The sequence below is a fragment of the Peromyscus leucopus genome, chromosome 4 (genome assembly GCF_004664715.2).
Source record: "Peromyscus leucopus breed LL Stock chromosome 4, UCI_PerLeu_2.1, whole genome shotgun sequence".
In the NCBI taxonomy this organism is placed as follows: domain Eukaryota; kingdom Metazoa; phylum Chordata; class Mammalia; order Rodentia; family Cricetidae; genus Peromyscus; species Peromyscus leucopus.
Window position 1 is genome coordinate 30887918 of NC_051066.1, and position 26133 is coordinate 30914050.

At 36.6% G+C, this 26133-nt stretch overlaps 1 protein-coding gene across 2 annotated transcripts in view; it reads left to right on the top strand.

The window, feature by feature from the left end:
* Window positions 1–25900, top strand: part of Arl6ip6 (ADP ribosylation factor like GTPase 6 interacting protein 6) — a 34529-nt gene extending 8629 nt beyond the window's left edge. Inside the window, exons 3-5 of one of the 2 annotated variants that reach the window (XM_028875166.2) lie at window positions 2394–2526; window positions 12063–12119; window positions 24250–25900. In XM_028875166.2, the coding sequence (XP_028730999.1) occupies window positions 2394–2526; window positions 12063–12119; window positions 24250–24343 (284 nt within the window). In that variant the 3' untranslated portion in view covers window positions 24344–25900. The remainder of the gene's footprint in view (window positions 1–2393; window positions 2527–12062; window positions 12120–24249) is intronic. The other variant, XM_028875236.2, reaches the window with a different exon arrangement.
* The last annotated feature ends 233 nt before the right edge of the window (window positions 25901–26133 follow it).

Below are 26133 nucleotides of genomic sequence, written 5' to 3' on the forward strand. Positions count from 1 at the left end.
TTTGGTTTTTCGAGACAGGGTTTCTCTGTGTAGCTTTGCGCCTTTCCTGGAACTCACTTGGTAGCCCAGGCTGACCTTGAACTCACAGAGATCCGCCTGGCTCTGCCTCCCGAGTGCTGGGATTAAAGGCGTGCGCCACCACCGCCGGGCTCGCATGTACTTCTTTTGGGGTAACTTTAAAAAAGGGTGGGGCGGGAAAAGGGGAACTGTTAGCATATAGGTCAGCATTTTTCTTTTCTTTTTTGTGACAGGGTTTCTTGTGTAGCCTTGGCTGTCCTGGAATTAGCTCTATAAACTAGTCTTAAGCAGAGTCGCCTGCTACCACTGCCAGGCTTTAGGTCAGTCTTTTAAAACACTTACTTTGCTTTTTACATGTCAACATTGTTGTCAGTGTTATTAAGCTTCAGTATTTACAAACAGCACAATGAACATATTTCTTACCTGCTTTCTGGTAAAATATTCTGTAGTACAACATTTTTGGGTAGCCAGGAAATTGCTATTTGTCATCCTTTGGTATTCTTTGTCTCTCCTTCTGGGACTCTAAAAGTATCTCATGTAAACTTTTTAGTAAGATTATACATTTTTAAACTTCCCTTATCAAGAAGCAGTCAGAGCTGGGCAGCACTCCGGAGGCAGAGGCAGGTGGATCTGTTGTAAGCTAACTTACTTGGCTTTTCTTCTAAATGTATTTTGTTCCTCAGGGTCCATGTGACTAATTGTTAAATACAAGGTCCTGTAGCATTCAGTATTTGGTAGTAGTCTGCTGTTGAAGATTACTGTCTAATACATAAATCTTAGAATTAACTTCACCTGGAGTGGTGGTACACACCTTTAATCCCAGCACTCAGGAGGCAGAAGCAGGCGGATCTCTGAGTTCGAGGCCAGCCTGGGCTACACTGTGAGTTCCAGGAAAGGCTCCAAAGCTATGTAGAGAAATCCTGTCTCAAAAAAAAAAAAAAATTAATTTCAAGAATCACAGCCTTGATCTGAATTCTGATGTTATCTCCTTAGAGACCTTAGAGTATGTAAAATTTATTTATTTATTGGTTTTTTTGTTGTTGTTGGGCCCCCCCCCCCCCCAGACAGGGTTTCTCTGTGTAACTTTGCGCCTTTCCTGGGACTCACTTGGTAGCCCAGGCTGGCCTTGAACTCACAGAGATCCGCCTGGCTCTGCCTCCCGATTGCTGGGATTAAAGGCGTGTGCCACCACCGCCCGGCTCGTAAAATTTATTTTTAAAAAAATGTTTTCCCAATCGGTAACTACTAATTTATATATACTCTTATTTTCTCCTCACCAAAATTACTCGGTGAAGCCAATGTTTTCTGTTTTATTCCTGTTACATAGTACTGTACCAAATACAGGGTAGTTCCTTTGTATTCTGCTGAGTAGATGTAATGAACTAAACTTAGGAAAGACTTTTAAAAACTTGAAGTTAAAATAAAACAGGGGACTGGAGAGATGGCTCAGCAGTTATGTGCTGCTCTTGCAAGGAGTGAGGTTTGTTTCCCAACACCCATGTGGCAATTTACAGCTGTTTGTCACTCTGGTTCCAGAGGATTTGACACCGTCTGACCTTTGCAGGCACCAGGCATACATATGGTACACATAAATATATGCAGGTGAAACACTCATACACAGGAAATGAAAATAAATAAATTTTAAGAAATGTAACTATACTACTAAAGAGAATTGGATTCATAACAGTTCCTTACCCTCTAATATCCTTAATGAATTGAGTAGTATCCAGAAATTTTTAGATCAGTTTATTCCTGGGTCCTGTCACTTTGTTTATATCTTCTAGTTCTTTCTAACCCTTATCCCTCAACTTGGGTTCACTATATCATCATGCTTTTGATTTGATTGATTTCTGTAAGAAAAAAGTTCTAAGTTGACCAATTTGAGTTCCCAATTCCTCGGTAAGTTGGAAGTCAGCTTTAGTTTACATACTGAGCAAGGATGAAGAATCAGTATTTTCATAGGAAAATTATAAAGACTTGGAGCTATTCCGCAATTGGCTGATAAGTCAAAAGTGCTTGTTTTGGAATGAAAGAAGGCACTTAGTACAAAGCAATAGCAAATGCCAGATACTACTCATGAAGTTAAACTGTTAAAGACATGCTAAGAGTAAATTGTTATGACTATTTTTGCTGTAGTTATATGTCTTAAGACCAAATTTGATGTTTTTAGATAGAATTTGTCTTCGCTTGCACATATAATAATTTTATTAAAATATTTAATGACACAACCTCTAACTGTGTTCCAGTAATTTTTTTTCTTTATGTGGGTTAGCATGTGCTAAACTCAAATCTCTTAAGAATTTTACATCAGTATCTGGACATGAAGAGCCTAGTTGAAATTATGTTACTAATTCTTTCCCTTTCTTCCCATTAAGGGTTCTGGTCTCTGCTGACACTGTCTCTAACTGCTGGATTCTCCTGTTGCAGCTTCTCTTGGACAGTAACTTATTTTGATTCTTTTGAACCAGGAATGTTTCCGCCTACTCCTCTTTCACCTGCTAGGTTCAAGTAAGTACTTCTGGGTTTGTTGGTTTGGGTTTTTTTTTTGTTGTTGTTGTTGTTGTTTGAGGTGTTGGATGTGTGTGAGTGAATCTGAGTTCTCTTAAACACACTAAAGTTGAAGAATCAGTAAACTGGGATATGTTGAAGCTCTAGATTTCAGTATTAAGACAATAACAACACAAGATTTTTCAGCATTGGCCTCACCTTTAGGTAATTGGAGAAGAATATTTTAAATTCCCTATCTAAATAATGTACTTTAAAAAATATTGAAAATCATATTTGTATGCCAATGAATATTTGCATTTGATGTGGATAAATATTTAATTTGTAATTAAATATTCTAAGAGTTACACCTAAGAGTGGAATACCATAGTATAGATTACTTGGTAGCATTCAATCAGAAAGCTTATTTGGCTAAGATGGAAAAAGTTTAAATTTATATTGCTTTGCTGACCATTACAGCAATATCTTTAGTAGAGATTATCAATCTTGTGTAATGTGCTCATTTTTCTTTTATTTGTGTTTGACTTCTTCCCTGATTGCTAGTCTTGTATTTCTAGTTGTTTTTGGCCTTAGAGTTTTGAGGATTAAAGAGTTTTAGTATTCTTCTAAAGATCTGGTAACTAATTATATTGTATTAAGTTTTAATAAATTAATTTTTTTATTAAATTGTAAGTAGAAATAAGGAACCTCTATTGTCAAATATCTATTAGTCATTAAAATGATAGTTTTAGATCACATACTTTGTGTACTTGGTTGTCTAGTATTAAAAAGTTTTAAAGCACTTAAAATATTTTAGTATGCTGTGTTCATGTTAATTTTTATAAGTAAACACAAAATTTAAAATACAAAATTATTTTATGTTTATTCAAGTGAAATTTAAGTATACATTCAAGTATACACATAAACACACAAAGTTTGAAAATGAAAATATTGCCCTCTAGTGTTCATGAAAATAAACAATTATTTCACAATGTGTAAGTGTGTATTCTCCATGTAACCAGTAGAGTGAGTCCTTGCACAGGAAAATAGACTCTTATGAAAATGTTAAAATCTTTAGACTGTTTACTTAGAAATGACATATATTTCCCTAATGTACAATATAATGTTTTAATAAAAATAACTTTATAATATGTTATATCTTATCTTACTACCTAAAATAAAGTTAATATAAACGTGTTTCTTGCTTGCTTAAAAGTAATTCTGATTCTTTGTTGAAAGATATTAAAATAGCCTTATGGATACAGCTCAGTTGCTAACTTGCTTGCTTAGTGTGCGTATGGCCCTTAGTTTCATTCCTGGCAGTGCATAGTGTGTAGTGGTGCATGTGTGTAATCCCAGCTAGTTCAAGGCCATTCTCGGACTGTATAGCAAGTTTGAAGTCAGTCTGGGCTACATGAGACCTTGTCTCCAAAAGAGACAAATACAAGTAAGTGTGTGTGTGTGTGTGTGTGTGTGTATAGATAATGGAAATAACCTACGAAAATTACTACGAACATTTTAATGTATGTTTTTCCATTCTTTATGTGCTTTATGATTATTTTAAAATGGGAATTGGAATCACCATGTATATACTATTTTTCATGATAGTCAAAATTCAAAAATGTAATTGTTTTATTTAAATAGTCTTGATATTCTTTATAGAATAAAACATTTTAATAAAAGACAGAATAACTAATTTCAAGGGAAGAAAATCAAGGCTCCTTTTCTATGACTTGCATTTAACTGAAACAAAATTCTTAATGAAATAAAGTAGCGTTTCTTGCTATTTAGCAAATATCAGGTAAAAATATAATGAAATTAGCAATCTGAATAATTTAGCTTGATACTAAAAATGAAATACTTTTCTTGTCACTTATTTTTACTTAACAAAAATTGTGCTACATTTTATTTAATTGTGTGTATATGTGTGCTGCTGTTGCCACAGGTACACATGTATGAAGGTCAGAGGACACCTGGGAGGAGTCAGTTCTGGCCTTCCACCGTATGGGTTCTAGGGATTGAATTCAGGTCTTCCGAGCTTGGCCAAAAGCACTTGTACCTGCTGAATTATCTTGCCTTCTACCAGTATATTTTTTTGAATTTGGCTAAGTTTACAAATGCATGGAGCCATCTTCCTGTCAAAGTCCATTAAGTACCCTTTTGAAAATATTGCTTTATCTTTTATTTCTAAAAGTGGTATGCAAAAGTGAAAATTTTGCCCTAATATACTTCTAAAATAATTACATGGAGAACTATGTCTTAGCTACTTGGAATTTGCATTGTTAAAGAACAAAGCAGAAGTTTGGATTTTGTGGAGTATCTACATTATTCCTTAGTTGTCATTAGGTTATAATTTACTATAACAGTCTTCTATAATTCATTATTTTTTCCACACAGTGTCTCATTAGTATCTCCAACTCACTTTCAGTATCTCCAACTCGCTTTCTTCATTCATTGGGTCTTATGAGTGGGTTCCCAGCAGGCAATCAAGTATATGTATCGTCATTACATTACTTTATGTTGTGATACCTACATAAGGCACCTCCACACAAAATTACTGTATACAAAGAGACCTTTAAGTTATTTTGAGGTTCATTTTAGGAAGGCCAGTGGCAGAACCAGACATTTTATTTAAGTCTTTTGTGATTGGAGAGGAAGTTAGGTAGGCTATCTACCTTGAAGTTGAATTTTTCCTAAAAGTACAACTTTTAAACTAGTAATTTAATACAAGAGATGTCTTATGGATTCCAAATAAAGATCATAGAGGAGCCAAATTTCTAAGCCCCCCGTAGGTATTACCATTAATGTTGTTTTTCCATTTTATAACATGAAGAAACTGAGTCCCAGGAGTTGAAACAGCTTGTACACTCCAATTATTTGACTACTAATGCATCTGACTACTTTTGTTTTGCCTCATAAACCCACTGACTTCTACATTATAAAATAAACCAATAGGAGAACTTTTACTAATTGTGACTTTGTTGACACCTAACTGAGCTTTTATAGTATGGCAGTTTTGCCTCTGCAGTGTGGCTGTATAGAGTAGCAACTTTTTTTTAACGTCTATCCTCAGCTTCACTGTTCTCCCTAAGTCAGTGACACTTTCTAATTTAAACGGCACACATTTTACATTACCTCTATACAGGCACCATCTAGTGGTAAATGGTCTGTCTATAGGCTTGCAATTATTTCACATGCTAAAGATAAAACCTTGTAATTACCAAAAAATCTTAACCTATAATACAAATATTATTTTGTAGACTAGTAATAAATTTAGTTGGAAGTCGAAAAAAAAAAATCTTGTTGCTAACTTGAAAAAAATGTCCATTGGGTCAGAAGTCCATATATTCCTATAACCTTTGGTTATAATACCAAAATAACCTAGGCGTTCCAAAGTAAGTCATTTCTGTTTTATTGGTGTTACATTTTACATTTAGTATTTTACATTTAAAGTGAATTTGTATAACCTAACCAGAGGTCTGGTGGACTTCCATAGTTAATTAGCTCAAACATTGTGAAGGGAGTTACAAGTTATACTAAGAAACCTTTTTTATTCTTCTTCCAGTGCTGGGCATTGAGCCTAGGGCCTTCACTTGCTTAGCAAGCATTCTACCATTTGAGCTATATTCCCAGCTGTAAAGAAGTATTTTATGTCACAAAGATAAATTATTATTTTATACTATGAATATACATCAAGATTTATTTCCAAGGAGAGAAAAAAGTTTGTGCTTATAATTACAAGACTAGGAGAACTCTGTTATGGAAATAAGTGCTGCTAGAGATTTCAAAATTCCAATCTTAAGCTGATCAAGATTAACTAGCAAAATGGCTCAGCAGATAAAAGTGCTTACTGCCAAGCCTGGTGACCTGAGTGGGATCCCCTAGGAGAGAATCAGCCCTCAGAGGTTGTCCTCTCCCTTCACTTTTATACCATGGTTTACCTCTCCCCAACTAAATAAACATGATTTAAAAAATTTAAGATTTCTGGTGTATTGTGTATTTGAATCTAAAGCTTAGATTGAATAACTTAACTAAGAAACGTTTTTAAATAGACTTCCTGCTTCTGTTAAGTTACACTGAAGAAATGGCATGCTGTAGTCAATAGCATTTCAGATATGGAGACTACTTCAGCTCTTATAAGTAAATCTTTAGCCACCTTCTATGAGAATAGCTCAACTTGAGTCTCACAACTAACAGTGAACCTACTTGAGGCTAACTTGTTTAAGAATTACCTACCATTTGCAAGGGTAAGGCAGGAGGCCTGCCATGAGATCAAAGTTAGCCTGGGGGTTACATAGTGAGTTCTAGGGGAGCCTGAAACTGGAGATCCTGTCTTTAAAAACAAATTATCTCCTCCTTATGCAGTTTAATAACCTTGAATATCTTTGTTTACAATATGAACATTTGTTAAAAGAAAAACAATTACAGTAGTAACAGGGCTATCTCTGACTCTTTAACTGGCTTTTGGTACCCTACTCCTCATACTGGGTCACTTTGTCCAGCTTAATACATGGGGAGGTGCTTAAGTCTTACTGCAGTTTGAACAGAGGGTGGGTGGGTGGGGAGACTGGGAGGAAAGAGGAGGTGGGGGAAACTGTGGCTGGGATGTAAAATAAATTTATTAAAAAAGGAAAAGACTTTCTTTAAATGTTTGTAGATCACTTTTTAAGTTTGTGCTTATGTTGTCCCTCAAATTTTGAAGCCATTTGGAGTTACCATAAACTAAGAAAACATACTGCATTCTTATAACTTGACTCACTTTTAAATCACACTATTTGTGCCTCGGATGCATCTTGAATATGAATATATTTATTTCCCAGAATGATGCATATTGGAATACATATGTTTCTTTTATAGAAATCAGCATAAATTTATTCCCATGTTTTCAAAAGTTTGAAATTTGTTGCTTTCCAGTTACATTGATTGTTTTATTGGTTATTTAATATTAGATTAATAGTCAAGACGAATGTTAAAATTATCAGATTAACAATTTCTAAAACTGATATGGTTAAACAATGGTATAATCTTTCCATAAAAGCCTGTTTAAAATACAGTCTACAGAATTAGATAGGCAATAGAATTTCAGTTTTGAGGTAAAACCCAATGAATATCTGCTGTCTTCCTGACAATGTTGTCCTTTTTTAGTCTAAATAATTGAGTTACTTACCTTTTTTTTTTTTTTTTTTTAAGTTTTTTCGAGACAAGGTTTCTCTATGTAGCTTTGGAGCCTGGCCTGGAACTTGCTCTGTAGACCAGGCTAGCCTTGAACTCAGAGTTCGGCCTGCTTCTGCCTCCCTCTGAGTGCTAGGATTAAAGCCATGCACCACCACCATCCAGTGAGTTACTCCCCTTTCTATTTGTGGGGCGTTTACCCACCACCCCCACAGCTTCCCAGAGTTTTCTTGAGTGCAAGCAGCAGGAAATATTACATAGAAGGATTTATTGCAGAGAATATCGCAGAGATAAACAGATAGAAAATAAAGGATAGCCTCGAGAGGGCCTGGAACCTATTCCAACAAGCCCCAACTGTCTCTGCCCCAGGGTTTTTATAGAGGCGCCAAGGAGTGGAGCAAAAGACCTCCTCCCCAGCACAGCCAAGTGCAGACCATCTCAGACACCTGCACTCAGGCCCGTGGTCCTAATCATCCTCCATGTGGACCTGCTGGGTGAAGCCACGAGGAACCCGAGAACGGGCTCCCATAGGTCCCCCCTTCTTAATATATAAAAAAATAACTATTAATGGCTTACACAGCAATCTCCATAGCTGTTACACCTCCCAGTATTGGGAGTAGAGGATGATATAGATGGCATTTCTCTTTTGAATTAGGTCCAGGGTGCATACAGCTGTCTTAGCTGCCTCAAGCCCTTTCTAAACCAAAAACTTAAGGCGACTACAAACTTAAAGAATCCCTTAGCCTCATCATTACCATTAACAGGTTGACATAAATATTGCTATACATAGTCACAATTCTCTCAGTCTTACAACTCAAAGCAAACTCTTAACAGAACCATTTGAATTAGCACATATGGTGCTATATATAGTTAACAATTTTCTCTGTCTTACAACTTTAACTCAATCATTTGAATTTTCTTGTTAACAGAACATAGAAAAAACTTCGATGTGTACACATCAAACTTAAACATTTCCTTAACTCCACAAAACCAGGGTACATTAATATCAATAGGTTTCTGTGAACATAATTCAATCTCATAACTCCTTCTTTATAATTTTTTAAACAAAATTTCAAACCTAGTTAGAGGAACCCAAACTTACACAGTTCCTATAAGCCCATATTGAAATACAGTATTCTCAACCTAACCATTAACGCTTTGAAAACTTTTAGTGAAACATCCAAAAGCAGTTTCATAATAAAATTCTTTACACTTTAAAAGTAGTCTCGGCCGGGCGGTGGTGGCGCACGCCTTTAATCCCAGCACTCGGGAGGCAGAGCCAGGTGGATCTCTGTAAGTTCAAGTAAGTTCAAGGCCAGCCTGGGCTACCAAGTGAGTTCCAGGAAAGGCGCAAAGCTACACAGAGAAACCCTGTCTCAAAAACCAAAAAAAAAAAAAAATTAAAAAAAGTAGTCTCTTAGTATACCCCATTTTCATTTCTTACTAACAAAACATGACATTAAACCACTCAATTTTTGAAATTAGACTAAGGAATATTAACTCTCCCTTTTCTTTATAATTTTTTAAGCAAAATCTCAAGCCTAGTTAGAAAACCCAAACTTTTCCGTTTAAACAATTCCATTTGTAACACAAAACCAGTTCTGTACGTAATTCCATTTTTACATAAACAGTTCCATAAAACAATTCATAAATCACCAGTTAATAAAGCATATATGCATACACAAAATTGCATCTTGATTCTAAGTAGAAATACATTTCTTCATTTAAACAGTTCCATTTTTAACCCAATTCCAGAAAACCGTTCCTAGGTCATTACTCAAAGTTGTCCCATTGCAATGAAATCTCTATTGTTTATTTCATTTCTTAAGTCTTAAAATTCAAATGATAAATTCTGGTACTAGCCTTCCAAATATGAGAAATCCATAACCAAAATCTTTTTGTAATTTTATCTCATTTTAAGTTCAAAAAGTTCAAACAAGAAAAATTCTGGTATCAGGCTTTCATTTCCAAATATGAAGAAACGTTTTACAACCAAAACTTTTTGCAGTTAACAATTTTTGTTCAAACAAGCGTTTCTGAACTTTTATTCTCAAGCTAAAGTCCTTTTTAGGTACAGTAGTATTCTAAACCGTACCGTTTTTGATGTTAGCTCAGGTTTTTCTGTGTTGCGTCGATTTTCCACGGATCTCAGCTGCGAATGCCTTGTTCTGGTTCTGGCGTCCGCCATTCTTAGCTTCTTAGCGGCTTCTGGAGCTTTTGAAACCATTCAGACTGCCTACTTTGCAGTCTACTAGGACACTATCTCCTGTGTCTCAGGTGTTTTCACCATATACATTAAGAATAGATTTACACTTAACATTTGCACTTTTTAAACTCACATATAACATTTTTTGCCTTGCAAAGCATTTAGACTCACATTCAACATTTACATTTTACAAACTCATATAACGTATTAACATCTACTTATTTATACTCCTTAAGGAAACTATAGGACTACTTTAGCAAATATATTTCTTATTATTCATTCCATCTTATTCTTATTTAAACTTATATTTACAACTAGCATCTTTTTTTTTTTTTTCTTTTTTCAAGACAGGGTTTCTCTGTGTAGCTTTGCGCCTTTCCTGGAACTCACTTGGTAGCCCAGGCTAGCCTCGAACTCACAGAGATCCGCCTGGCTCTGCCTCCCAAGTGCTGGGATTAAAGGCGAGCGCCACCGCCGCCTGGCAAAGTATTTTTCTAAAGAAGCTAGTAAAGCCAAAAGCGGCACAGCTCTGAACTGTTCCCTCACTGTTTGCATTAACCAGTGACAAAACCTCAGAAATACTAATTGAGCCACTTTCTTCATTCTGGTTCCTTTATAGGAACGTCATTGGAGCTGACTTTTCTTAGTTCCACGCTCCTTACCAAACGCTCCGGTAACCACTGAGCTTCATTCTCCTCTTGTGAAAAAAACTCAAACATGTCCTCGACCCCATATTAAAACAGGATTGGGACCCTTCCATAATTCCAAGCAGGGAATCTTTCCATCTTAAACTTTTGCTGTTTTGATGAAGAACATGTGACTGTTGAGCCATTTCCACTTGAGATAATGCTCAGCCATTGCATTACCCTCGGCTAAAGGACCAGGAAGATTGGAGTGAGCTCTAATATGGCCCACAAAGCATGGCAGCTTTCTTTTGTGAATAGCGTCTTGAATTTGTTGAATTTGACTTGATTGTTGTTAGTTCCAATATTTTCACCAAAACTGTTACTATTCAAAGGAGTCAAGAACATAGATGTTCTTTCATGAAACGTATCCTTCATTAGCTTACTTTGAGAAAAAGCATTTTCAGGATTTAGTATTTTCACTTCATTAGCTTTAACTCCTGATGTTATTATTAGCAGCTGCAATATTTAGCATTTATTTCTTGTAAGGAACTTTCAGGTGAAGCAACTCTTTTGTAAGACAGCTAGATTTCCTGAAGTTTGTTTCCCATCTATAAAGCAGTCATTTCTTTTTTGAATGCCTGTTTCCTTGTCTCCTTATTAGATTTGCAAAGGAATTACTCATTGCAGGCAGTTTGTTCAAAAGGCAAAGAACGTTAATTTCAACATAAGTTTCTTCATATCTAAGACAATGTCCAGTGTATAAACTGCTTTCCCTTGTTTTAAGGATTTTAAGGTGACTTGTTTGCTCTTATAGGTAGCTTTCTGACATCCAGTTACTGTAAAAACTTTGCACAGCTACTAGGGTAAATAAGGCATTTTACCAACGGAACCCCAAACCGTGAAGCACCTAGTTCTGTATCTTTTCAGTTTTTCAGTGGAACTGACACTTAGACAATTTTCCTCCTTGCTCTTTTAAAAGCTGTATTTTAAGTTTACCATGAATGTATTTTCAAGCTGTCAAGTGTTTCAGGGCAATGTCGCCATCTTTAGCAGAAAAACTACCTTTACCAGAATGCATTTCCCTTATATCAGTCCATAATAACATCTGTCCCATATCAGTCCCTTATATCATTTTCCTTATATCGTTCATTTCCCACAGTTCTTTTCAGGTCTGAGAGTCAACTGGTTCTCTTTTACTAGACTTGCTTACAAATTCTTGCCCGGGAAGTTTGAACAAAGTTTTTTGCTTTTACAATGGGAGATTTGAACAAGCATTTTACATTTTCAGCTATGGCACATTGGGAGATTTCTAGTCTCTCCTCAGCTGGCTTCAACAGGTGTTTCTCCTTCATTTGACACTGGCCCCGATCAGAACCGCACCTGCCTCATTAGCGCGCATTGAGGCTGGCATTTCTGATAGCAACTTTCCTCGGGGCTTGTGTTTGTTTTAGCCAGTCAGCAAAAAACAAGATCATGTACAACAGCTTTTCCATAGCTCCTTCAGAGAGATTTTCTCCCACTGATTTATCTCATTTTGCTTGTTCCTTCCCCCCCAGATGCAGAGCTTCAGCTATCTGTTTGCGGCTCAGTACCTCTGCTAGATGCCTTTGGAGGTAGGGGCTTTTTTTCTCTCCCTGAATCTGCCTCAAACTCTAGCAGCTTTGTCAGGTCATGCATTTTCTGGGGAGGAATATGTCCCTTCTCTGTTTCTTCAGAGTCTTTCTCCCAGACAGTTCCCAGTTTGGTCTCAGTTTGTCCCCTCTGCTCCAGAAACAGTTTCCGACACTACAGTGGTGGCTTTCCCTGCTACTGAAGGTAGGGCTTTTTGTCCATTTGTTTTCGGGGTCTGTGTGGTTTGTGTACAGACTGAAAATCTAACAAGGGAGGTTTTTGCCATCTCTAAACTCCCATTAGGACAGGTGTTTTGCCTCATCAGGCCTTCACCTGGTCCAGTCCCCCAGTGGGTTGCATTTGCTTGTCTGGGTGCTCAAGGACAGAGCTTATGCCAGAGGCAATCACCCCTCAGGGCTACACTCCCTCATCTCAGGGAGTCATTTGAAACAAAGCTTTTCTCAAAGAGATGCTTTCTGAGACAGAAAAGAAAGCTTTACTCCTGGATAGTTCTGTTCTGCCCTGGCTGGGCTCTTTCCCCAGACAGCGTTCTGACTCGGCAGCAAAACTGCTTCAGGCATAGTTCAGCTTTACTGTTTTCCCAGAAAGGTCCTTTCTCTGATAGGAAAACTTTTCTCAGATTTCTTTTTGCAGTTGTGGACCTATCAACCCGGGACTTGTAGGAAAGTGGACAACTGTGCCGTTACCACTGGCTTTAGCTTGCTTTGTTGATTAGCAATCTTCCTCTGGGTCCAGCACCTTCCTGCCTCAGCTCTGTGCCCCAGGAAGTTTGCAACTGCAGGAACCCTAGTATCCCTGAAATGCACTCCAACTCAGAGACGCTGGCCAGACCCTTGATGCCTCAGCTCGGCTGTAACTGAAAAGCTTGGCTTTTTTGCTTTTCTCAGGTAAAGTTTCCTACCCTGTCTTTTACTAGCTTGAAGAGACGGAGCTTAGAAGAGGTTTTTAGGAACTTGTCCTTGCCTCCTGCATTGCAGGGATGATTTTTAAAGCTTGAACGAGAACTTGGAGAGGTTTTGCTTTCTTAAGAGGTTTGTTGTCCCTTAGAGCTAATCACAGGTGGTCCCCATACTATTATCTTCAGGTGATTCTAATTTGTCCTTCTGAGAGAGTTCTGAAAGGCTTTAGTTTTTAAGTTTAAGAGAGCTTTTGAGAAAGATTAAGGCTTTTTAGAGAGATTTTTTTTTTCCCAAAATTTTCCAAGAAAAGCTTTATAGTTTAAGAGAAAGATTTTTCCCCCCAGGAGAAAGAAAGACCAACTTTTCCCAAAACTTCAACTTTAAACCTTTTGGCTTTTTACACCCCCATTTTTGCCTCAGGGAGAAATCACTTTCTCCTGCCTCTTGGACTTAGCATTTCAGCTGTCCCCAGGTCAAAAGCTTCCATAGGAAACTTTTTCTTCCCCATAAGCACAAAGGAGCTTTTTTACTATCCGAAAAGCCCAAAGAAAGATTTTTCCCCCCAGTTTGTGTTCATAGCCCCCAAAGTTAGAAAATTGAAAAGTTTTTCTATCTAGTTGCCTTACTTTTTTCCTACAATCTTATACTTATATACACTATATTACTACCCTATATCTTATACTTATTTTTCACAGATAGAAATTGAGAAATGGATAAAAGATACAAAATTTTGACAGAAGAGAATTTCGCTGCATCATTGGACATCCTTCCAGTCCGCTTTCCTTTTCTCTCGAGGATAAAACCCCTGCCTCTCAATAATATATATAAAATATATTTTTTTTTCCATAACACCGGCATGCCTTTCCACTGGCAGGGCTGACTCAGCACTTTCACCAAAAACTCTGTAATAAAACTATTTTCCTTTGTCTTTAGTCCCTGTTCATTTGTCTTTAGTCTCCCCTTTTTTTCTTTAGTCCTTTTTTTACCTTTTTCTTTAGTTCCTGTTCATGGCGCCATTCTGTGGGGCGTTTACCCACCACCACCCCCCACAGCTTCCCAGAGTTTTCTTGAGTGCGAGCAGCAGGAAATATTACATAGAAGGATTTATTGTGGAGAATATCGCAGAGATAAACAGATAGAAAATAAAGGATAGCCTCGAGAGGGCCTGGAACCTATTCCAACAGGCCCCAACTGTCTCTGCCCCAGGGTTTTTATAGAGGCGCCAAGGAGTGGAGCAAAAGACCTCTTCCCCCAGCACAGCCAAGTGCAGACCATCTCAGACACCTGCACTCAGGCCCGTGGTCCTGATCATCCTCCATGTGGACCTGCTGGGTGAAGCCACGAGGAACCCAAGAACGGGCTCTCACACTATTGCACTCTCAACCACAGATATTTAATACATACCTTAATTTCAGAAAGTGCATTTTAAATTTTACTAAACTTAACATTATATATGCCTCATTTTTAAAGGCACTGCTTTGTTATTTAATGTGCTGTGGTTGATATATTGTGCACCCCAATAAACTTATCTGGGGGTCAGAACAGAACAGCCATTTTTTAATAAACATAGGTTTAGGCAGTGGTAGCACATGCCTTTAATTGTAGCATTCAGGAGGCAGAGATCTGTCTGGATCTCTGTGAGTTCAAAGCCACACTGGAAACAGCCAGACATGGTGACACATCCTTTTAATCCCAGGAAGTGATGGCAGGAAGCAGAAAGGTATATAAGGGGTGAGAATCAGGAACTAGAGCCTTTTTAAGCTTTCAGCTTTTAGTAACAGTTCAGCTGAGATCCACTCAGATGAGGCTTCAGAGGCTTCCAGTTTGAAGAAACAAGATCAGCTGAGGAATGGCAAAGTGAGGTTGGATGTGTCTTGTTCTGTTTCTCTGGTCATTCATTGTTCACCACAACACCTGGCTTCGAGTTTTTTATTAATAAGACCTTTTAAAGATTCGTGCTACAATGTGAACAATTGGAAGTTTGAAAAGAACAAGATTGTTGGTGTTTGTTTGTTTTTTTAATCACTTATTGTTTTGATAATTCTTTTATAATCATAAGCTTTTACATATTTTTGTTCTTTTGGGAAGCATTCGATATGCAAGTAGATACTGAGAGTTGAATTTTCATGGCCTTTATGGGTCAATGGTATTTATTGAACAACAATGTTATAAAGAACAACAGAAAAAAATAGAATATTAAATATAAATTTCTTGGAGAATTCTGGATTTTAGAGCTGACAATACTTTGTTATAAACTACTCTATATTGCCTTGAAGCCTTGTTTATTTTAAATGTGTTACTAGGATTATTCTGTAGCTTCTCATTGCTCTTTACATTATAGTTAAGAAAATACAGAATGAGTAGAGTAATACAGCATTATAAGAAAATGTTATTTTGGGCAATAATATAAACCTTGTAGATAAGAAAAGTTGATTTAATGTTTAAATTAGAAGTTTCTTTCCCAAACACTAGACGTAACATTGATCACAATGAATTAACTCTATCTTCTTCCATACAGATTTTGGAAAGCTGCCTCCTTGTTGAATCAAATTCATTATTATCATGAACTAATGAAACAGATGTCAGATGGCTAATTGCAGTAGGAGAGAAAAGCTACTGACAAAAGAAATAGATCATGGACTTGGCTTTGATATCTGAGTGTCATGAAGATTCATTAACTAGGGACTGTTTGGAGCTGTCAGTTGCAATGAATATACTAACGACTATATTAGTGGTAGCATAATTTTTTTTTTAATAAAAGAGTAGGGTTAAAATACATGCATGTTTTATAAAATATATTCCATGACTCCTGAGTGAACGATGTATAGATGAAACAAAATTCTTGAAGAAATTATGTTAGCATTCATTCTTGGCTTCCTTGTTTTTATAACATGATCTAGCTGATTGTTTGCTGTTATACTTGGTGTGCAGTTAATGTGTTATTTGTGAGTTGTTTAGAAAAGTACAGGCAGCACTAAGAATACTGAGAGAGGGCCTTTGAACCCCCTTTTGTGTATTCAGCAGTTGTCTTAGGGTTTCTACTGCTATGAAGAGACACCATGACCACTGTAACTCTTATAAAGGAAAACATTTAATTGGGGCTGGCTTACAATTCAGAGGTTTAGTCAATTATTATCAAATGGTGGGAAGCAATGGGGCACACAGATATGGTGCTGGAGAGGTAGCTGAGAGTTCTGTAGCTGGATAGGCAGGCAACAGGAAGAGAGTGTGACACTGGACCTGGCTTGAGCTGAAACCTCAAAGCCAGTGACAAACTTCCTCCAGCAAAGCCATGCCTACTCCAACAAGACCGCACCACCAATAATGCCATTCCCTATGAGTCACTGGGGGCCATTTCATTCAAACCACCACAATAATATTCATAAATTATGAGAAACAGTCTATTTATTATATTAAAAAGTGTTTTGAAATCAGAGGTGCTGTTAAATCCAGCCTATTCTGTTTACCCCAGAAGAATTCTTGATCAAGTCAATCAACAACTAATATAAGTTGACTAAAGGAAAAGATAGGTTAAATAGAAGAGAAGAAGGTCTAAGGAGATTGCTCAGCAAGTAAAATGCTTGCTGTTCTTTCAGAGGGTCAGTGGTCCATTCCCAACACTCAGATCTGGTAGCTCACAACTGCCTATAACTCCAGCTCTATGCGATCCAATTCCCTTTTCTGAACTCTATAGGTACCCCCACATATGGGCACATACCCCTCCCCCTGCAAGACATACAAACACATACATATTTATAATAAAAATCTTTTTTTTAAAGCAACATAATGTCGTAGGCAAAGCATGAATGGTGCCTAAGCCCAGCTTAGCTCCTCTTTCCTCTCCTTCTTCCCCTCTTCTTCACTCCTTGTGCCCCTTCCCTTCCTGATAGCTTTCTAAATTGGGGGGTTAGCATTTAAGCAAATTGTTTTTTTAAAATAAATTAAAAAATTATTCCTATGATTTTTTTTTTTTAATTCTAGCTCACAATCTTATTACTGTGGTATATCAAAAAATCACTTTGGCAATATTTATGTATCTTTCTTAAAAGTAGTAAAACCTTGTGAGTGTATATTTGTGTAGTATATGTATTATTTCTGTTTATGTACTTAAACGTTCAAAATTGTGTCCTATTCAAATATAACTATATGTAAAATTATGGTAAACAGTTTAAGCTTTTTAGTACTTTATTCTAAAGATAGTTTAATTCTATTTGAAATACAAGTATACATATTTATGCATATGTAGCACACTAATGTGACTGCTGTTTGAGCAGTGTGTGTGTGTGTGTGTGTGTGTGTGTGTGTGTGTGTAAAACATTGGGAAAAGTTTTTTTATCTTATCTGATTTCTTATTTGAGTTAACCATTTTGTAAAAAAAAATTTAAGTGTATAACATCCAGTCTAGGATTATTCATTAAAACAGACAAGTTTTGTAAATATTTGTTCAATTTTGTTGTTTAAAATTACAATAATTTTAAAGTTTGCACATAGAAAACAATAGGCATATCTTTTTGAAGAAATTATCTATTTAAAAATCTCTTTGATAATTTATTGCCAAATAGTGAACCTCATTACTGACTTTTAAAGTAATTTCACCTGAAGATGTAGCTAACCTTTCAGGTTCTGAGTCAGTGTCCTTAGGATAAGATTTAATCTTGGTTGTGATTCTGAATTTTTAAGAAGTGTCCAAGCTGGTGTGGTGGGGCACATCTTTAATCCCAGCACTCAGAAGCTAGAGGCAGGTGGATCTCTGAGTTAGAGGCTAGCCTGGTCTACACAGTGAGTTCCAGGACATTGAGAGCTACACAGTGAAAGAAAAGAAAGGAAAAGAAATAGGTAATACTTAGGATTGCAGCTCTACAGATCTGATTGAATAGAGAGGCTTAGATATTTAGCATTGGTGAACTTTTTCTGTAAAGAACCAAATGATAAGCATGTGGTTCACATGGCAGTAGTCACAATTCCTCATCTATCATTATAGCACCTAAGCTGCTGTAGACAGTTTATAAAGGATGAGTAAGACTAAAGAAAGGTTATAGTAAACCTTTATTTAGAGAATAGGGTGATAGGACAGATGGGTCTTAATTTGTTTTTGAGGATTTTTCTGAAGTTAGATATTGTTTTCAAAATTTTTCTAAGTTTTGGACACCTCCCTCCCCAAAATAATTACATTAGCCAGAGGATGAATGGGGGTGCTCATTTGTTATAGTGCCATTGTGTCTGGCAAATTATATAGTCTTACGGGTAAGGCAGATTTATTTAAGAAGCAATAATTCAGGCCGAGCTCAGAGTTTGAAGCCAGCCTCGTCTACAGAGTGAGTTCAAGGAGAGTCAGGAGCTACACAGAGAAACCCTGTCTCAACCCCCCCAAAAGAAAATAAGCAATAATTCACACCTTATTGATATAACTACTAACATTTTATGAATGTTTGTGCTTTAATGAATAATAATAAAGTGCTAGGGGGTCAGCTAAGGGCTATGGACTAAAAGAAGCAGGAAAACTTAGAATAGGTTTACAGCTTTTACACATTTATTTTTACCCATTTTTCTCCTTTTAGATTGTAATACTATAAAAATTCATTCTGTGACAATCTGGTATTTTTTCAGGCTAGCTTATAGAGTAGGGGATATAAATTAGTGGCCAGAAAAATAATTGAAATTTAAGAATCAGAAAGCCAAAGCAAATACATCAAAATTTGCCACAATTATTATGAATGCTAAGAAAAATTATCCTTTTAGCAGGTCTTTATGAACATTAAAAAAGGTATATGAAGTACCTGCCCTGTAAAATTACAAAGCTTTAGGTAGGGCAAAAGGAAGGTCAAGGTGGAGCGAGTAGATCTCACATTCTAAATAGGCTGAAGTTTATAGCATTCTGCATAAAGAGGGTAAATAGTTGTATTGTCTGAAATAAGTTCGGAATATCTAGGATGTACAGCTGCATATTCTGAACTAGGATTCGAGTGTGATCATCCATCTATATCTGTTGCTCTTGATCACTTTTTGTGCCTGTTAAAGTCAACCACACTGAACTCTTCAATAGGCTTCACTTCCAGTTTCACTAAAAGGTCATTTAGCATAAGGGAACTTCTGTTCTGTTTCTTCTTTCTCCTTGTCATGACATATGTATCTCAGTTGGAAAAGTGCTTGCTTACTCCTCATGCAGAGGGCCTGCATTAGATCTCCAGCTTTGGAGAGAAAATGCCTTCCTCCTGTAACCCTTAAAAATGCACCTTATATCCATGTTGTTGTTAACTTGTACTTCCAGAGATCAGGTCCTACCTATTCGTACTTCCTTTCACTTGTGCTTCAGATCCCAGTACCCCCTCTCCTTTGCTCTCCTTTGTTCCCTTTTCAGTGACTTCTTTTGCTTTTGTCCACACTTCTTATAAACTTTTTTTTTTTTTTTTTGGTTTTTCGAGACAGGGTTTCTCTGTGTTGTAGTTTTGCGCCTTTCCTGGAGCTCACTTGGTAGCCCAGGCTGGCCTCAAACTTACAGAGATCCGCCTGCCTTTGCCTCCCAAGTGCTGGGATTAAAGGCGTGCGCCACCACCGCCCAGCAATACTTTTAAGATAATTGTCTTCCCTGTCAAAATACATGTCTATGCCTTGCCCTCCTCTTCATGTATAAATGTCTTAGAGTACTGGAGAGAGTGCTCTGTCTCCAAAGGACTGTAATTGAAGGCACAGGTGTCTGCGGTCATCTCGGCACTAAATTTCTCCATCTTGAAGTCACTGCGGACTTCTTAAATATGAAGGTTAATCCTTGTTTTCTAATTTGTTGTGTGAAGCTGTTTTCCATTTCCTCTTTGAAATGCTTTTTCTTTTTAACTTCTGTGATATCACTGCTGCCTCTTTTTCATTTTAATAGATTATTTGTTGACTCTATTCTAGGGACCCTCTTGATTTCATTGGCCTTTCCTGTTGATTGTTGAGGATTTTTAATTCTGTGTCATACAGATACAGTTTAGCCTGTCTCAAATTGATTTCATTGTCTGTCTCTGCCCACCAACATGTCTCTGTTTTTGGGTTCCCTAACATGGTAAATAAAGGATGGTTCATTTAGCCAATAACTCATATGAGAAACTTGGCATTTTACCTTAAAATATTGCTTTTCAGCAGTTCCAATCAAAAGACCATTGATAATGGTTGAAACTTATTTTCTTCTTGAGTCTACTAATTCTAGGGGCTGTACAAAGTCAGCGTGTTTTCTTAGATACTTTAGATCATCTTTAGGTTACTTAGAATACATGATTAAAAAATAGAAATGCTATATTGTTTAAGGAATGATGACAAGAGAAAGATGTCTACATGTTCAATAGAGACACATTCCCTCCTCCCAGATATTTTGGACTGAAGATCTGTAAAACATGAAGGGGTGATGTGAGAATATGAAATATTTATTGTAGGTGAAATGTTATTGTAAGTGTTTTCTCTTAAATTTTAAGTTTTTGAAGTAGGAATTTGTACTACCTGGTAGTTACTCCAGCCAAAATTCATATAGCTTAAATAGGGTGAGAAATAAAGTTAGTTCAGATAGTCTGAAAAAGTGCGTTAGTACTAACTAGTTCATCCTCTACCCTACTGAACCATTGAGACAGGAAATAAATTATTGGTTGACTCTTAATGTGAGCCTTAACCCATTCTGATAAAATAGAGAACTATTTGCTTAAAGTTGTTTCACACTGAAGGTACCATTTTAAATTGCAAGGATTCTACCATAAAAGTTTCTCTTGATCTGTGAGAATATGTGTGAGGGAAAAGAAATACAGTAAATATAGTATAGAAATGAAGAATCTAAGAGAATTGAGTCCAGTGTTCATCTCTGTAGCACAGAGATTCATTTCAGATTAACTAAGCAAAAGCAGTAAGCAAAGAGGCTGACTTGAGATTGGTATTCTCACTCTTTAAGTATCCTTCTTCCTGTCTTCTTTTCTAATCCCTCCAGACTTAACATTAGTCCTGCTGCGTCCTACCTCCATTCTTCCCAACCCATCTCCATTCCTTTGGTACTCCATATCTTGATGATGACCCAGGATCCCCCCAGTTCTCCTGGCAGCCCCTTTCAGCCTCTCCTTGTAGAATAACTCTCTACCAGGGAACCACAACTGAGTGGCCCCACAGTCAGCCACATCTTGGTCTTCTGGCACATTTTGAGCCATGTTTTTTCTTTTTATGTTTATTTGTTTATTTTTGTGTGGTATATGTAGTTGTGTGTTTGGAGGTAGAGGACAGCTTGGGTTCTGTGCTCAAACTTGGTGGCAAGCACTCTTACCCATCTAGCCAACTTGTGGACTCTAGTATTACGTATGTGTGCATGCATGTATGTACAGATGCCACAGCACGTGTGTGGAAGTCAGAATACAACTTTTTGAGTCTTCTGACAGCCATAGGTTCCAAGTATTAAACTCAGGTATTAGGCTTATGTAGCAAGTGCTTTTACTTGCTGAGCTATTCTGCCAGCCCCACTTTTTAGAATATGTCAACCTACTAGAATAAGCAAAAAATTTGTCATTGCAATATAGTTAATGGAATAATTAGAAAAATATAAGCAAAATTCTTAAAGAAGCATCAAGAAAAATTACAGGCACATAAATTTTGTGAAGTAGTTGAAACTCACAGTAATTATAAGTAAGAGATATTTCTTTGCTGTTATTTAGAAACTTGTTGGAAACCACTGCAATTAAATAAATAATCCTGTTAGGTTAAAAGCTGAAATTTGTGTTAAAGTCTAGTCTTGTATAATATTAGAGGGACCAGCCTTAATATTATACATCCCAGGGGCTCAGGAGAGAGAACTACTAACGGCGAGGACTATTTTTAGGAAATAGAATCTCAGCACACTGAGCTCTATCGTCCACTTGCTTTAATTCCTCTGGCATAACATCCTTTCTACACAGCTTAAGTTCTGTTCTCATGTCTAGCTCCTTTCTTGCCTGATTTCTCTCTACTCATCTATTGCTCCCTCTAAGTTCTGTCTTAATTCTCTCATCTTAATTCTGCCTCATCTAGGTCCTTTTCAGCTTGTTCTTATCCAGCTAGTACTTCCCCATCTGGCTCTTCCTCATCTTCATCTCATTCCTCTAGTACTCTCTTCTAGCCCTTCAATCTAGTTCTTCCCCATCTCAGTTTGTTTTTCTGAAGTTCTTACCCGTCTAGTTCTCCCGTACTCTTTTCTCTTCTCTGACTCTCCGTGCCCTGGAAGTCCTGGTATATAAAGCCAGGCTTCCAGGGTCAAACGGAGGAGTGATAAGAATCACATTGAGAGGCAATAACCGTTAATTATCATTTGCAACCCCAAAGGGAAGTGACCAATGGGGAAATGAATTAACTAAAGGCTAAATTCGGTTAATACCTAAGAAAAGGGAGTCTTATGTGCTCAACTATAGTCTTAAACGTGATTGGTAGAAAATGTTAAGAATCTATAAGTTGCTAGGTCAATGGGAGAAAATAAAACTGTCTTCTTTTTTCCTGTGGCTCCTATCTATCCAAGCTATCTGCTGTTTTTTCTGCAGGGTGGGGGAAAGTGTGCTCAGTCGCTAGGCAACCTGTGTACAGCTAGATGCCTCTGGTGATAGTTAAAGGGAGATCTGGAACCAGAGGTAAGATTTGGGAAAGGAGGAAGTAAAGCTTAATTGGCACATCCGCCAGGCCTTCTCAAACAGGTAGCCTGGATGCTTAAGTCTGTTCTTAGAGAGTAGAGAGGTATCTCTGATAAGGTACTTTCCTCCAACTGGGAATGGACCTGGCCACATGCTGCCAATGATGATAATTACAAGGAGGCTTGAACTGGGGTTCTGGCTAAGCATAGCTGTCAGTGCAGAAGGTTATCTAAATATTCCTAGAAGTAGTTAGATAAGGAGTTAAAGGTCTATAAAGTTAGTAAGGCTGTAAGAAAGGAGGGCCCAAGCTGAATTGTGTAAAGCTATTACTTAACATCCACCTGACCTAGGTGGTGTCTCCTTGTGGAATTTATCTGAAATCAGGAGACTTTCATGTGGACTGTTATTACTGCTAGTCCTTGAAAGTAGCCAAGGGAGATATCTGATTCCAGAGAAAGCCTTTCTTAAGGCAGTTCTCCAAATACCTGGAATGTGTATGTCCAGAGAGTGATCAGTCCACACTGTTAGCCCTTCTTAGGGAAAAGTCAATTGGGAAAACTATGAAGGCACACATGATTTTCATAACAGAAGACAGCTGATATATAACAAGCCAAGTAACACCAAAAACTACTTAGGATTTGGCTTCTACTGGAGGAATTCCCTGATTCCTCCAGGTAGTGACTTTGCCGTAACCAGCTGAGTTCTTTTTTTTTTTTTTTTTAAAGATTTGTTTATTTATTATGTATACAGAAGAGGGCGCCAGATCTCATTGCAGATGGTTATGAGCCACCATGTGGTTGCTGGGAATTGAACTCAGGACCTCTGGAAGAGCAGTCGGTGCTCTTAACCTCTGAGCCATCTCTCCAGCCCCACCAGCTGAGTTCTTATGATATATTCCTGCGGCCTGCAACAGTCTAGCCCACTCACATAGGCTCAAAGGAATAGCTTCTTTCTATAACTGAAAAAGAATTACATGTGCAGGATAAATACTTGGACAAACATGTCCTTTTAAATTATATCTAAGAAAGAACAAGAGCAGGGAGACAGAATGCTATTTAATGCAAGACTTGTTTGTAATATAACAGATTATATTATTGCTACACAGAATGGAAAGCCATTAAAAAAAAATGGGGTTCAAGTTCAGCACTTTGTACTAATGAAATTATTTATATATTTGTTAACCAGAACAATTTTGCTTGTTGGTTTGTTTTTAAATTTTGTTTATATTTTGTGTGTGTGTGTGTGTGTGTGTGTGTGTATGACATTTGTGCCTTTCGTTCAGGTGCCCAAGGATGCTAGGGTATAGGATCTCCTGGAGCTGGTGTTACAGGCAATAATGAACCACCTACTGTGGGTGCTGGGCAATTCACTTGAAGAGCAGAAAGTGCTCTTAACCACTTCAGTCTCCAAGAGGACTTTTGAAAAAGAATTTAAAATGTATGATGCCATTTTAATCTTGCAAGTGTCTAGTATTTTTTAACTTAAACATTAATGTGTAAAACCTTAGGAAAACTCATTGTGATGTCTTAAGCATTTTTAGTAAGATCTTACTAGTTTTCTCATACCGAATTACATGTTCCCTTTTTTCTTTGTTTCTCCTTTTTCTCTAGGAAACTGACTGGACATTCTTTCCACATGGGCTATAGTATGGCAATTTTGAATGGCGTTGTAGCTGCTCTTACTGTGGCATGGTGCCTCATGTAAACCCACAGTAGGGCAATATTGTTGGTGAAAGTCCTGATTGTTTTATAATAACAGAAATGAGCATTGCCTACTCAGAAGACTATGAAATGTGAATCAGATACATACGTCGTCATCATTATGGAAGACCTTATAGAACATCATTTCAGATATTAGGCAATGGGAATATTTGAGTACTTTCAAATACTTTCTTAAAAGTATAAGATGTTTACCTCATCTTTTTACTTTTGCTTATGTAATTTTATAAGTTACAGAAAATATTTTAATGGAAATCAAACTTGGAAACTTGAATACAGGATAATGCCTCCATTTCTATGTATACTCCTTTTTTTTTCTAACATGTTGATGTTACTGGTTGAGATAGAAGTATTTCTTATTTATATATTACATTAAAAAAATACTGCTAACCTGCTGAACCAGGTTCCCTGTTCAGTGAGACCGTTGCAAGAAAAAGAAAACAATGCTTTTGCTTTTAACATTTTATAGAAACTACATCAGTGTCTTTGATAATCAATAGAATGCAAATGTACATTTATATTTTTTATGGAATATACCTAGGGGTTTTATATATTTTTATAATATTGAATTTATGTTTTTAAAATGATTACATTTATACCTATATGACTGTAAACTTCATTTCTTAGCTGGTATAACCTGTCCTTTACTAAGTATTTTTTTTAAGCATTAAAGCACATTGATTTGAGTTTAAAATTAAGTAAATTTATTTTTTAACAAAAAAATATTGAAAATTCAGGGTAAACTATTTGTCATTATAATGTTAAGAAATTTGAAACTGTTAACCATTTCTATTTTCCGCAATTGATAGTATTTATTTTGATGTATATATTGGGGTGGCAAAACATGTACTATTTTGTTTTTAGTAAATGAAAACCTGAATGTTTTTTAAGTAGAAAAGGTATTTTGATTATATGTATATGTAATTAAACTTCAATGTGTGTGTTGTAATATAGTTTTATACTTTTTCTGCTTAAATATTTTGTCATGTTAAGATTTTTTGTTGTTTTCATAGTAATTAAGCCTTAACTGTTTCTGTCTTGCTCAATTTTCTAAGTGTTTAGAAAGTCAACTCAATTTTAGAAAGTTGAATGATTTACACAGCTCTTTTTCCTGGCTGTAGAAAAACTTAGGTAAGGAAAACATTGTGTATTCTAGCTAAGTGGGAAAAGAGTTTATGTAATGCATTTGCAGCCCCTGATGAATGCTGGGTTCTAAAAGTCTGATGTTTCCTCTATATTCTCAAAAATAAGAAAAAAAGTCATTTCCATTTAATTGGAAATGGTTCATAATTTTCTAATTTAAAATGAGAGATGGAGAGGGACATAGACAGGGTCTTACTAAATACCAATCTAATGGCTTAAGTATTTCATCAGTTATGATTGTTAGAATGATTCTATTGTTTTTTTTTTTATTGGCGCATTCTCATACAATATATTTGACATTCTTTTCATTGCAGCTCTGTCTAGATTTTTCCCACCTCCCTACCCATCCAACTTCATGTTTTCTCCATCTCAGGAAAAAAAAGAAATCTTTTTGTTTGTTTATTTGTTTGTTTGAATGATTCTATTTTTTACTCTCAGCCTTCTTACCTCCTTTTTTTCTACCCTTTTATCTCTAAAGGACTCTTATTACAAAAATATGTTCAAATTGTAAAATTACTTTATCTCCTCTCCACCTGTGTATAACTCCATCCCCATTATCATCCCAGTTAGAATGTCTCCTTCCAAATTCTTTGTGTAATGACTAAGATTAAAGTTTATTAGTCTATTATTCAT